Below are 15,063 nucleotides of genomic sequence, written 5' to 3'. Positions count from 1 at the left end.
TATTCATTTTTGTTGAACTAAACCCGTGCTTTTATCAAAACAATGTGACTGATTGGATAGGGCTGGGTGATAGGTTGGACTGGATGATCCTGGAGGTCTCTTCCAACCTGGCTGATTCTATGATTCTATGATTTTATGATTCTATGATTCTATGACTGAGTAGGTTCCCAGTGTCCAACCCAGCAAAAGCAAGTAATGAGTTAAGAGTGCCCCACCTAATGCCAGTCCAACCTGCCACATAGCAAACATCGCCTCTCAAGAACCACACTGGTCACCTAATTTGGAAAAGCACTGACTCTTACTATTACAGAGCTATGGAAGTCATAACTGACATCAACACAGCTTAGAGAGAAGCCTGAAATAAACCACACAGCCAAACCAATCATGTCATGAAATGCTTATCTGTATGCAGGACTTCAGACAGCAAGGCCTATGCTTGTAAAAATTTTGAATTAGGGTAACTTTTTTTTCTCTGTTCTATTTCCTCAAAGAATTTCCAAGTCGAATTCGGCTTCATTTTTGTCTTCCAGGAGATAAAAAAAATGGAAACCAAGGAGCAAGCACAAAACTCCAAAATGAGAACCTTACTCACAACTACTCCCTCTTGACAAAAGGATTTTTTTCTGCAGGAGTGATTTACAGACTGTTTTTAGCAAAGTCAGATCAAATGGTTCGTAGCTGCTTCATGGAACCATATTTAGCCTTTAAAGCCTGCAGTGACATGCCAAGTAATGAGGCTGAACGTTCTGCAGAAAATTTAGAGGAGTGAGAGCAGACTTCTGGCTCAAGAAGTCTGAGAGTTACTGCTGAGCAATACAGACAAGCTTGTGCACCACAGTACATGGATCTCCCTCAGGTCCAGACATACATTCCTTTGGATATTCCATTCCCTATATTCCATGAAACAGAGGGCTACCACAAATCATGTTTTGCTCTGTAAGTAAACTGCATGCCTTTATCTTGCTTCCTATGACTTATATATATAGCATCTAACAAGGCCCCAAAACTCGAACAAAACACTTCAGCACATAACTCTCATTAGGAAGGAAGAGACTGGCAGTAATCATAGACTCTAATTCTCTATTTCTGTGTCATTTCTAGAGTAATAGGCAAGAACTTGTGCATAAATATGTACAAATGTACACAAATATACATACATACATACAGAGGTACTGGGCTTAAAGCCTTTGCATCCACAGTGACTTACCTGACAATGAAAAGCTTATCAGTCTCCGACTTCCTTGTCCCTGGATTGAATCTTCATTGGTGATGCTTTTAAAAATCTGCTGGAAGAAAAATAATATTGAGAGAGAGTAGTATCCAGTAACTCTTGAACAGACAAACTGTTCAGTAACTGTCTTTTTTAGAGAGTCTTAGTTTTATAACTAAGAATCAATGACATGACCATTAATCAAAGCAGTGTTTTTATCTAGGTAATCGTTTAAGCACTAGTGACCTAAGTCACCCCTTCCTGGAGATTTTCCTTAAGAAAACAGAATGGTACAAAAATACTACTGTGATTTTAATAAAGCAATTCTTCACCCAAAAAAGAACTGTTTACTAACCAGGAGATAAAAATAGTGCATAAGAATGAGGATGTGGCCCTCACCTTTAAAACAGCTTCTGGGTTTATAACATCATATTACTAGTGTAGAAAAACTTGTTTCAGAAAGTTTATTACATACATGTAAGAAAGACTTCCAAGAGCTTAGTAATACCCTGTGCAAAACCCAGCTGTGACTTATGATTACAATAAGCATTGAGGAAGATCAGGAAAGAAATAATTTCTAAAGATGACCTTTTGTACTCCACAGTCTAGGTTTTAATGTCAGTCTTTGCTTCACTGAGTTTACTGGTGGCCTTGCTGTTGTGCAACTTAGGACCTAGGCTACTTTGTGGCCATGATCAGAACTGGGAAGCAAGAACATCTTCAAGCCAGTGTCTGGGGTACCGGGAGGAACCTATCATCAACAATTTTTACTGCTGCTTCCGTGACCAGAGCAAAGGAGATGCCATCAGAAGCCAGGCTCCAAGGCCAACAGAGAGGTGGAGCTACTGTTTCTACCTCCCACCAACTCTGGAGTTGCAAACCAAGTGCTGCTCTGCTCCTGGGAAGCTGCAGCTCCTCACCACTTTTGCAGTTCAGCTTCCAGGGAAAAAAACTAAAAAGAGCATTTATGCAGTCAAATTCCAATTTCTGCCAGGAAACAGTAACTGAAGTCCCACTCAGCTGTGACTCATTGCTCAGTATATTAAATATTGTGTATTCAAGCTTAACTTACAAAACAAGCTGCTCTTTGCCCCCAGAGAGTGCAAAACCTGGGCAAGGGAGCACAGCAGCCCAGCCAGTAGGGATTAAGCAACAAAACACAGCTGGCTGGTCGAGACACAGATAAAGCCTAGATCATAAATACACAGGGTGAATTTGGGTGTCATCATTTAAAAAATGTGCTCTGTTGGACGTGATTCTTTGTCACACTCATTTTGTTTCTTACAAGCTATTTAAATTGGGTAGAGCAGGACTGTGAGCAGCTTCCAATAGAAATATCTAATTACTTGCAACTGTACTTTTGGCCTTCTCAGCTAAGCAGGTCTTAATACATTTACTGAAGCCCCCACTGACTTCTGGAGATGTATCTAAATCAGCTTTTCCATGTCTATGAGAATTTCATGACAAGAATTCAGTAACCTTTAGCAGCCAAAGCTGTGATCCTACCAAGAAACAGTGACATTTCCTTGTCAAGATGTATTTTTCATAGTGTCACTGCCTAGCATTTATTTCACATTATTCTTTAATGCTTCCCACTTGTGGTCTTTTCATGGTTTTGTCCAGGACAGTAACTGAGCCAACCAACCTAGATATGCACACATTAGCAAAACGTGCTTTTTTCCAGTCCTTAGACGTTTCTCTGGGGCTTTCAGATCTGCCAGGAAATCAGCATGAAGAGTTTAACAGTCTATGCTTTGAACAGACTGGATGGATATGATGAGGCCTTGAAAAGACCAGCCTGTTCAAAACTTAAATATATTTTGCTATTAGATGGTCCTTTTGGGGCCATATCTACATTAGTGAAACTGTACTGAGAGAGTTATACCAGAGTAGTGTCACGAATCCTGATGTAGGCAAAGAATTTCCAACAAGGCCAAAACTGCATCAGCAAAGCTTGGCATTATACAAAGAAAGTCAAAAAGGTCCAGCTCTATAAATGAAACAACAGAAAAATAAATGTGTTTGCTGCTAAAGGATCCTGTGCAGCAGGTATACCCCACACCATCCCGTTAAGTGCTCGCCCCTCAGACACACAATCATGGGGTTTACAAACCAGCCTAAACACATGATGTAACCCTTAGTTTGTCCCAGTGTACCTCTGTGGGAGGCAATGCTCCATCAGGATGCTAGGCATTTCCGTCACAACTAGCACCTAATCTTAATTATCTGAAACACACCACACCACCTTCCCATCCAGGCAGCTGAGAAAGGAAAAGCACAGCAGAAAGGCTAAGGAAGAGAGGCACTTACTGTTGGGCTGAGACATAGGGTATGTGCCATTAAAGACTTCATACAACTGAGCCCAATGCCTCCTGTACAGCTCTTCTATTCCAAACTTGTTCTCCCCATTCTCTGGTGGCCTGGTGGCACTGGCCTGCCATCCTTCCCACATAAATACTGCACCTTCTCACCCATGACACAGGTCCTCAGGCAGGGCAGGGCACATGTCAGAGGGGGCTCAAGAGCAGACAGATGTCCTCTCTGAAGGGAAGGAGCAATTGATTATGCATGGAGGTACCCAGGGAAGGATATGAGGAAGGCCAGGGAAACAATTACACTTTCATATTGGCTTTTCAAGGAGTCAGAGAGAACAGTGGGGGAGGAAGGGAATCAAATCCCCTGACATTAAGTCTGACTTTCTGAAAATGAAAATAGCTATTTGCCGCAGTTCGGAATTACTGTTTTCTGCTGCAATACCAGACTGTCCCCAGCAGTGAGGACAAAGCTAACAGATCTTGATGCAGGGCATGACGAAAGAGGGCACATGGTCACCACCACTCGCCAGCCACCACACCAAATGGGATTCTTAGTGTCTTGAGATAAGAGATAAGGAAGTGCCTGGGTCATATTCTTCCTGCTCACCATTTATCGTGAAAGAAATTCAGACTGATTTTAGTGGCTACAATATAATTATGTTGGGAGCTTTGTCACTATAAGTAAACCTTGAATGTAGTCATCAGAAGGCAAAAAACCCTCTGTCTTCTGAACTGCCACTTAAAACATGGTTAGCTGACAGGAAGACAACATTCATCTCATCACTTGACATCCTATGGGCTTGAAGTCCTTGGCTTGAAAAGGAACAAACGTGATTTCCCCTAAACAACTTTGTTGCTCTTTTATGCCCTTGAAGTAAGAGCTCAGTCTGAATTAGTTCAATATTTTTAGTTTTCAATATCATGTTTGCACATTGTGCAGCCCAGCCCAATGATTTGACAAGTCCTGCTGATACAAAGCAGGGTGAATACGCTTCTTTTACATGTTTCTGTTACACCTAAACATGAAGAGATGAGAAGTTAGGTACAACTTCAAGCCAAACTGAATCTCCAGGAAAACTGAAGGTTTCCTGAATCAGATTAAAACCTCCTTTTGTTTTCCTTGCCTGTAATCAGGGCCAGTGCATTGCCATTGATGGGAGTGCAGCACTCAGGAGTGAGAGACGTTTTGGTACTTCCGGTACACATACACTGTAAAATTTTCTGGTCTGCTACAGAGATTCCCAACCTCTGAAGCATGGCAAAAGACAAATGCCAGAACCTGTAATGGTTACCTGCAAAATACAGGAAGGTACTTGAGACCAGATCCAGGCCTCTCTGGACCTGCAGAGCTCAGGAAAAGGTCCATGTGTAGTAGCACTTTTCTTTTTTTATTTTTTTCAGTGAAGAGTAAAAAGAAGACAGGAACTGACTGAGAGCTAAAAATAATAGTGTCTTGTCCTAGTATCACTTTTCCTTGTGAGTAGTTCCTGCAAATGCTGGAGAGGAGTTATGTGACCCTGAATGAGAAAGGAGGCAGGCTTCACAGGAGCCCCTGAGACTGATGTGAGATAATTTATATCAGTTATGATCATTAAACATTATCACTCTTTTGCAGCAGAAGCTACTGATACAGAAAATTCTTTGGCTGTCAGCAAAGAGTAAGATTTCGTAAACCAGGTGTTTCTTCTACTTATGAGAAAAAGAAAAATATGCTTAGCTTTGAGTCTTTGTGTACTCACCTGGGCCAAAACCAGAAAAGTGCAGTGATATTTTTAAAAGTGCTGCACTATTTGGTTTTGCATTTGTTGACTTCATACAGTGAACATCATGGACGTGATGTCATGCTCAGACCGATCAAGTTCCAATTTTGAAAGGTGCTAATTAAATCCTAGACTGTTATACACTAACAGCAGAGTGTGCAACTACAGTAATATTTAATGCAGATTAAATTGGTGCTTTAACCTGGCAAAGTTCTTGCCAGGAGCTTCTCTTTCAAACAGCAGACCTAAGAACACATCAAAGTATTCAGAGAAGCTCACGCTTCCAAGTGCTGCTAACCAAATCTGTATTGAAGAAAGAAGTCTACAATGAAAGAAAACAAAACTACAGAAGTAGAGCAGCAAAGTATTTATTTGTATGGAATGGCTCTGAGAATGAAAAATAATAGACAGGAGCATTGCCCAAAGGGAAGGCTGTGACCTGTGCTTGATGCAAATCATAAGTCAAAAATAGCCTCAATTCAGTCCCAAATTGTGCATCAGCAAACAGAAAAACTATTGCTAGATGTGTCAGAGTTAACAACGTGGAGTTGCAGAACTGGGACAAAAGACAATCTGTCCAGTAACCGCCTGCACTGTGCTTCAAGCTCCAGTTCTCTGTTCCCTGCTCTTCCAGAGCACTAAGTTTGCACTCAGATTTAAAGCCAAATAAATAAGGTTAACAGCCTGAATTCAATGGTCAGGAAGAAAAGCAGAAGCTTATGTCTTCTTTCATCTGTTTGCATCCCTTAGTTCATCTGAGGTATAAGAACAGGTCCCAAACTGCCCAGCACGATGCAAGGGCAGAGGACCAGTTTCTGCCCTGCACAGCTTTGCTGCTGTCAGTTTAAATCAGCCCAGAGCAATTGCTTTACAGACCTGTGTGCATATGGTACAGGTGTCACAAAGAGATCTTGAGAAAGCTATTCTCCCTTAACGCTTCTGTTGCCTTTTACGGTTGCCTTCCTGATTTCACTGAACTCTTACCTTTGGGACAACTCTCTAAGCAAGCAGGAAAAGGCTTGTGTTTTCCACAGCTCAGCAGTAAGGCATCTTTCCCCAGTGAAAGAACCCAAGACATGATCCCAAGTTCACACTTCATATCTTATTGTTCTCCTAGAGAGCAAAATCCTCAGCAGGTCTGCAAGTGGGAGAATACTCACATTTCCTCTCAAGTGCTGCACTTCAAAAGAACCAGTGTTTGAAAAAAAATGGACTCGAACACAGACTGAATACATGCTTCCGTTCTATCACTTGACTTCTTCCACATTGTGGGAAGACAGGGCACACTAAAATGCAAGGGACAAACTGTGAAAGGAGGACACATCATGGGCAACAAACAGAAGGAGCTGGAAGCTACCATGCTACAGGAAAGCTATGACATAGTGACAGTTATGGAAACTCAGTGGGATGAATCCTATGACTGGAGCGTGGCTATCAATGGCTACAAGCTGTTCAGAAGGGACAGGAGAGAAAGAAGGGGTGGAGGTGTTGCCTTCTATGTAAAGAGGGGAATAGAGTGTGAAGAGTTGTCACTAAAGAATATCCATGAGCAGGTCTAAAGCTTATGGGTAGGTATTAGGGATCGGGACAACAAATGGAGCCTTGTGGTAGGAGTCTACTACAGGCTGCCTGATCAAGCAAAGCCTATTAATGAAGCCACCTTACTCCAGCTTGAGGAGACATTGTGATCACAGGCTCTCGGCCTGCTGGGCAATTTTAACCACCCCAACATCTGTTGGAAAAGAAGCATGGCTAGATGTAGGCTATCCAGGAGGCTCCTAGAGTGCCCAGATGACAACTTCTTAAGACAAGAAATGAACAGCCCTACATGAAGGGATATGTTATTGGACCTGTTGGTCACAAATGCAAGTGAAGTCATCAGGGATGTCAAAGTCAAAGGCAGCCTGGGCTGCAGTGATCATGCACTAGTGCAGTTCACTGTCCTAAGGGGTATGAAGCCCATGAGAAGCATAGTTAGGACTCTACATTTTAGGAAAGCAAACTAACAGCTCTCCAAGGAGTCAGTAAACAGGACCCTGTGGGAAATGGCCCTCAGGGACAAGGAGGTGGAATGGAGCTGGCAGTTCTTTAAGGATGCTCTCTATAGAGCACAAGAGATCTCAATTCCCAGGTGTAAGAAACTGGGCAAGGAAGGTAAAAGACCACCATGGCTGAGCTGTGACCTGCTGGTCAAACTAAAGGGCTTGGGGACCTGGTGTAGTGACAGACTTTGTGGAGTGGGTGAAACAGACTTGATGATCTCAGGGGTCCTTTCTGCCCTGATTCTATGACTCTGTGATCTCCTGCCCATCCTGTCACCCTGCACAGCCAAGTTTCTCATGGCTTTTACGCACTGACTGCTCCCTCAGTAGAGGAGACTGACTAAATATGTCCTTCTAGCCCATCTTCAAGAGCTGAGGAGCAGCTGGCTGCAGGGGTGGTTCCTGCCACAGCCTGAGAGAAAAGTAACAGCATGAGGCACATCCTTGAAGCCTAGCAGCAGAGAATGTATCAGGGATATCCAGCAGCTGTGCCAAGTGGCCACCAGGGGCAGGGAAAGCTCCCTGGGCACCCTGCACACAAGGACTGCCTCAGGGAAGGCTTCCTCTGAAGGATGCTGGGCAGAGGGGCGCTGGGCAGGGCACTGGAGGGCAGGGCTGGGCACGGGGAGCTGTCACCTGATGTCACAGGGCCTCCGCCTACGTCACAGGGCCACCACCTGGCAACGGCAGGGAGATGCCACCAGACAGTATAAAAGGGAGCGTCCTCCTGTGTCTGCTGACAGACCCGGCCCGCAGGACGTCCAGGAGGAACAGGTGGAACCACTTGGTGAGGTTTGAGGGACAAAGACCAGAGGCTAGACCAGGCTGCAGGAGATGAGAACCACCAACTGCCAGGTTGAGGGAGAAGAGGGCTTGGGCATCTCCTGGGAGGCATGACAAGCCTGTGGCAGGAGGAAGCAGGTCTTGCTCACATGCTCAGGGAGTAGCCGATCGCCAGCACTGGGGTCAGGAAGGAATTTTTCCCCCCGGGGCACATTGGCACTGGTCCCTGGGGGTTTTTTGCCTTCCTCTGTAGCATTGAGCATCACCACTTGCCAGGGCTCCTCCGGTCCCTTCAGGCTGGGTTACTGCCTGTGCTCATGCACCAGGCAGATGGCCTCTCATGCCCTGCAGCTAGGGGAGGAAGGCTTTTTTTCCCTCACAAGGGACTATTAAGTGTCCCCAGGGTTTTTTGCCTTCTCTCCAGCCCCTTGGCCAGGCCAGGGACAGAAAGCTCTCTAGACCACTCTAGCTAGCCAGGTTGCTGTTGCTTGTCCTCCAAAGGTGGCCTTCGGGCCGCCCCTCCAGAGGGAGCAAGATTTCTACACTGGCAGGACAGGGAGGGAACTCTTGTGCTCCACAGGTGGCCTTTGGGCCGCTCCCCAAAGGTGGCCTTTGGGCCACCCCTCCAGAGGGAGCAAGATTTCTGCACTGGCAGGACAGGGAGGGAACTCTTGTGCTCCACAGGTGGCCTTTGGGCCGCTCTCCCCAAAGGTGGCCTTTGGGCCACCCCTCCAGAGGGAGCAGACTTCTACACTGGCAGGACAGGGAGGGAACTCTTGTGCTCCACAGGTGGCCTTTGGGCCGCTCCACAAAGGTGGCCTTTGGGCCACCCCTCCAGAGGGAGCAGACTTCTACACTGGCAGGACAGGGAGGGAACTCTTGTGCTCCACAGGTGGCCTTCGGGCCGCCCATCCAGGAGGAGGCAAGCTTTCTAGACTCAGGGGAGGGAACCTGGCACTCATGCTCCACAGAGGTGGCCTTTGGGCCATCCATCCAGAGGCAGCAAGCTCTCTAGACTCCCGGAAAGCAGAAGCTGTCACTTGTGCTCCACAAAGGTGACCTTTGGGATGCACATCCAGGAGGAGGAAGCTTTCTAGATTCCCAGGATAGTGAAGCTTTCTTGGCTTCCCCAGGAGTTGATTCTTTGCTCTGTAGCATTTAGCACAGTCAGGGCTTCCTGATGCTCTGGCACCTCCAAGCCATCACTCATGCCCTGGCTTTCTTGGGCAGTTTTACTCAGTGCAAGCTTGCAGCAGGTCATTAAAACAGGTTTAAAAAATAACCTAAAATAACATTACAAAAAATAGCATAAAATAGCACAAAACAACATAAAACAAAATAAAATCCTATTTCCAATTGTATCCTTTGTGTTTTGTGTCCTTTAAAGTGTTTTTGGAGCTGGAAACCCCCCAGCATTTCAGGCAAAGCACAGGCTCATGGTTCCTTGACTCATGGTTTGTGCAGGGAACAGAAGAGCACAGTTCTGCTGTGTGATGCTGAGGTCAGCATCACAGGTTCTGACACAGGGCTGAGGGCTCCATCCAGGACGGCAGCTCACTGCAGTGCAGGTATCAGCTCCATCCAGGAGACAGGGGCAGGGACAGACACATAACACGGCTCTGGTAGAGCCTCGAGGCTCCTGGTTGAGCTGAGACATATTCCCTGGGCCCTTGCCATGAGATGGTAGGGGTGGGAGTCCCAGGGGAGGCTGGTCCCAGCAACTGAAACATATGAACACCCCCAGCACCCTGACAGAAGTAGACTTGCACTGCTCAATGGCTTGAAGCCCAGACAGAGAGCAGTGACAAGTGCTGTCCCTCAGGGGTCCATAGTGGGACCTGCGCTGTTTAATATTTTTATCAATGATACAGACAGTGGGATCGAGTGCACCATCAGCAAGTTTGCAGATGACACCAAGCTGAGTGGTGCTGCTGCTACACCAGAGGGACAGGATGTCATCCAGAGCGACCTGGACAAGCTGGAGAGCTGGCCCAGGTGAACCTCATGAGGTTCAATAAGAGCAAGTGCAGGGTCCTGCACCTGAGCCAGACCAATCCTCATTACCAATACGGGCTGGGGGATGAGGTGATAGAAAGTAGCCCTGTAAAAAAACACTTGGGGATGCTGGTGGATGAGAAGCTGGACATGATAAGGCAGTGTGTGCTTGCAAGCCCAGAAAGCCAATCACATTCTGGGATGCATTAAAAGAAGCATGGCCAGCAAGTCGGAGAGAGGTGATTCTGCCACTTTGCTCTGGTGAGACCTCACCCCTGGAGTACTGTGTCCAGGTCTGGAGCCCTCAATACAGGAAGGACATGGACCTGATGGAGCGGGTCCAAAGGAGGGCCACAGGAATGATCAGGGGGTTGGACACCTCTGCTACAATAGAGAAGATTTAGATTGGTTGTCAGGTACAAGTTCTTTACCATGAGGGTAGTGGAACACTGGAACAGTTTGCCCAGGGAGGTGGTTGGGGGCCCATCCCTGAAGACATTCAAAATGAGGATCAACAGGGCTCTGGACAATCTGATCTAGTTGGGGATGTCCCTGCTCACTGCAGAGGGTGTTGGATTAGATGACCTTTGGAGGTCTCTTCTAATCCAGACCATTCTATGATTCTATGATTTTTTGCACTACAAAGCGATGACAGCTATCAAAACATAGGGCATATGTAGTGGAAAGGCTCTAAACCCTGACACATCCACAATGTCTTTAGAAGGTGGGAAACTGTGTTAGACAGCAGTTTGTACTTCCAGGCAGCCTTCATTAGAGCTTCAGAAACTCCTCACTCTCTTAATGCAGTTTGGTTGGGACAAGTAGACAAGTAACACTGGCATGCATGAGAGACAATCACATCTTTCAGCTGAGCTGTGTCTGAAGGAGGGCTCACTGCATTAGTCTAGTTCTCAAAGTGTCTGGACAGGGGAACTGAGTCAATGATCCTTTACATCATAGAAGCAGCAGCAAGGCAGTGAACAATGCCTATTCTTCTAAATGAATACCCCAAATAAAATTCCCTATGAATGCCATTATTTCCAGAAGTGAGTTACCACCCTTTATTTTCAACCTTGGATCCTACTTTTGGCAGAAATGAGGTGACTGCAGAGATTTACAGTCTGATTTTAAAAGTACAGAAGTACCTCTTCTACTTCAAATGTCCCTTTATCTTGCTGAATTGCTAATAAAAGTTTGCTCCACAGAGCATTTGTCTAGTCTTGATGGTATAGAAAGGGTAAAGCTGAGAACAAAAAAAGAATATCTTCTCCTTTTACAGTATCTACAGTCAATTAATGCAGCCTCAGCTCACACTCAGTGTTTCTTTGGGTGGTTGTTTTTTACGTTTTCCTTGTTTTAATTTGCTTTGTATTCCTGTTTTGTTACTGCTGGCTACAGCTCCAGCATTTGCTGTCTTGTTTTTCTTAGGTTGCTGCTTTCTAGAGGAGTAGGTTTTAAAAGTCAACAGCCTTCCTGAGTGAAGTGGGCTGGTGGAATACTAATTGTAATCAAGCTACCATAGAATAATCAACATTGGAAGAGATGTCTTGAAGTCATCTGGTCCTTTGAGTCCAAGTAGGACCAAGTTAGAGCAGGCTACTCACAGCCCTATCTAGTTCAGCCTTGGGTATCTCCAAGAATGAAAATCTCACAAGCTCTCTGGACAACCTGTTCTAATGTTTGACAATTGTCTTGAGACAAAAATAATTCATGGGGTCTAATCAGAATGTCTCTTGTTGCAATTTGTGTCTGTGGCCTGCTGTCATTTCATCATGCACTGCGAAAAGTGTCTGCCTCCTTCTTCTCTACCATCTCCCATGAGGTAAAGGCATGAGTAACATCCCACCTAAGACTTCTCTTAAGACTAAACAAATCCAGCTCTGTCTTTGCTACTCCTCATCTGTAATGTCAATGAGCAGTTTGAAGAAAGAAGAAAGCAGGGTCCAGACTCATACTGAAAATGACTGTGGTGGGGTGTTACAGCAAACTCAAGACTTTGCAGGGGAAGGGGAGGTGGAAGCATTTACAAAATCTGATCTCTAACAATAGCTGAATTCACTACAGTAATTTGGTCATCACAGAAAGCTTCATGAAGGATTTGGCCTTCTGCATATTGGATGCAAAAGATGCCTGAACATGAAGTCATTAAATATGACATGAGGGGAAAGGGATGTCAACTAAATGCAGGAGTACTGTCACTGCAGCAAAATCATTAACTACAGGGTGCATAGTGACATCATTCTTGTAGATCTTAATAAATACGTCACATCTTATCAGCAAAAGGGGTGTTTTCTGTTGCATGTGCCAGTTTTGATGTGAATCAGTGAAGAATTCATCTCAAATGCTTCAGTCAACCCTAGGAAACCATTCTGTGGAACAGAGCAAGACAATGCAGAGGTTCATACCCCATGCTACACACACCACCCACATCATCCTTACCCAGTACTCATGGAAGAGAAGTGGCTCCCACCTCCATGCAAACTTCATGTCCTCTGCTCCCCAGCTGCCAAACATGCTCTTGTGAAAGCAGGCGCCTTCTGCAGAAAACATCTCCCACTCATCCTCACCAGACACATTCCTGTCCTCTGCCAGGCAAACAGCTCACCCCTTGCTTCCTTCCCTGAGCAGGCATGCCCCTGCTCACTTGCCTGCACCTGCGTGAGTGGTGATGGGCAATGCCAGGAGAGCAGAGCTGGGCTGTTGCTGCTGCCATTGCTGAATGTTATGGTAACGGATATTGGGTGCCCTCAAACACTTCACCTAGGAGTCCTAGTACAGTCATAGTCTGCTAGACAAAAGGTCATCAACGTGTTGGTCCCTGAAATAGAGTCCATTACACATTCTGTGAAGTAAATGTTAACAATTGCCCTGGGTTAGTTTGGTAGCGTGAGCAATGCTGGTGGTCCTTTGCTAAGAATATCAACATATGGTTTAATGAATGTGGTTTACACTTGTGCTCACCATAAGGACAAAAAGGGCCTTGGTGCAAATAAAAAACAGACCCACTGAGTTAAAAAGGCAGTTGTGTAAGAGCAACTTAGTTGCTTTCCAGACTTTACAGATGTAAGAACTGAAGCCTGCTTTTAAACTGGAGATATCAAGTGGGGAGGGGCTCATGCTTCCATTATGGATGGAAATGTGCTTGTCTCAGAACTCAACTAGCTAGCTGGGGAAAAAAATCCCCTCAGATATTTAATGGAAGTAGAAAACGTTTCTCCAGAGATTCAAGGATTAAAAATGAACAAAGGGCTCAAAATTCTATTTAAAAATATTCTTATGCACATCTGCTGATATATAACATACTGACCTACATCCATGTACCCACTTCAACCTCTTTTGTTCTTAATCCTTCATACAAGCAATACTTATAGCAAGAATTATTTAGAGAAGGATGCAATATTGTATAACTGTATCCTATCAGCAAAACTATGTTAAGAGAATGCAATTATCCTGTTGAGCTCTCAGAATCCAGGAAATGCAAACCTAAAAGATAACTATGAAGCATGAAGTCTGCCTCTTGATGAATACCAATTGTAATGATTCAGTCTTTCTTTCTTTAGCTGTCTCTGAACCACAACCTTTTCTCAACGTAACATTGTAGATGTATTTTTGGATCACTTTGGTTTTGTGAGATTTTAAGCACAGGCAATCCAAGATATACCTGAGATACAGATGAAACATAATCCTAGAAGCCAAATCATCACAGGAAAAATGGGAAATACACAGGAGAAGAAAAGCTACCAGTTGGAAAAGAAGAGGCTTGTGAAGGGCCTGGAGCACGTGACCTATGAGGAGTGTCTGAGGGAGCTGGGGTTGTTCAGTTTGGAGAAGAAGAGGCTGAGAAGAAACCTCATCACTCTGTACAACTACCTGAAGTGAGGTCGGAGCAAGAAGGGGGCAGCCTCTTCTCCTTGATGACAAATGACAGGACTAGAGGAAAGAGTTTCAAGATGCACCAAGGGAGGGTTAGGCTGGATATTAGGAAAACTTCACAGAGAGGCTTATCAAACATTACAATGATCTGCCAAGGGCTGTGGTGCAGTCATCGTCCCTGGAGGTGTTTAAGCAGCATGCGGTGCTTAAGCAGGGATATGGTTTAGTGTTGACCCTTCAGTGCTGGGTTGAAGGTTGGAGTGGATGACCTTTGAAGCCTCATCCAACTGGACATTTTGTGATTCTGTAAATAAGTAAACTTACTTGTCATCAGGGTAGAGGGCAATTGCTGTACCCCTTAAGCAGTGTACTCCAACATAACCGTCTGTATCTACAAGCTGCATCAAAAATCTAAAATGTGGGAAGAATCAGGGGAAAAAAAAAATATATATATATATATAAAAGATGCTTGGAATTGTTGTGCTTAGTTCACTCTGAGTACTCCAGAGAGAGTAGTGGCTTGCATGCATGTGCAAATGGACAGACAGAGAAGAACATTGCTGCACACTACACTAAAGGGCAGATACTTGCAGGCAGTGAAGCATGCTGGGGCGTTGATAAACCTCTTAGCTTTCCATCACCACGTGCTGCTCCTTCACCTGTTTAGGGTATTTCCACCAAAACAACCTGTGAGCTAAGACACAAACATTCAAAATGATCTACAAGCTATAAATGTGTGTAAGAACAACTCAGTCATCTGCACAGTCCTGTGGGCTGATTTTAGATAGTTTATCTGAAGGTATGGATTATTTCAGGAGAAATTTTAAGTACTGATTACTTTCGTAAAGGGCCATACATTGTGATAGTACAGTAACATTACTTTCTCCAAAATCCTCCTCTCATTCCCCTCTTCTTGCCAGGACTGAGGAAAGCAGATAAGGAAACAAAAGGAAGGTATATTAAGAACACTGGCTGCTGGAAAATCCTTGATCACTGAAAATCCAGTAAGGACTACAGTCAGTGGCAGCAATAGTAAGGAAAGTATTGCAGGATCACATTCAGAGGAGTTCAGTGCAGGTGCCAGT

At 44.8% G+C, this 15,063-nt stretch overlaps 1 protein-coding gene across 2 annotated transcripts in view; it reads right to left on the bottom strand.

Annotated features, from left to right (window-relative positions):
• Positions 1–15,063, bottom strand: part of HECW1 (HECT, C2 and WW domain containing E3 ubiquitin protein ligase 1) — a 183,295-nt gene that overhangs the window by 100,125 nt on the left and 68,107 nt on the right. For both annotated transcript variants that reach the window (XM_054384743.1, XM_054384744.1), the window contains exon 4: positions 1,208–1,283. In XM_054384743.1, the coding sequence (XP_054240718.1) occupies positions 1,208–1,283 (76 nt within the window). The remainder of the gene's footprint in view (positions 1–1,207; positions 1,284–15,063) is intronic.

Source organism: Indicator indicator, chromosome 11, assembly GCF_027791375.1.
Source record: "Indicator indicator isolate 239-I01 chromosome 11, UM_Iind_1.1, whole genome shotgun sequence".
NCBI lineage: Eukaryota > Metazoa > Chordata > Aves > Piciformes > Indicatoridae > Indicator > Indicator indicator.
This window is presented reverse-complemented; position numbering and strand designations above follow the sequence as displayed.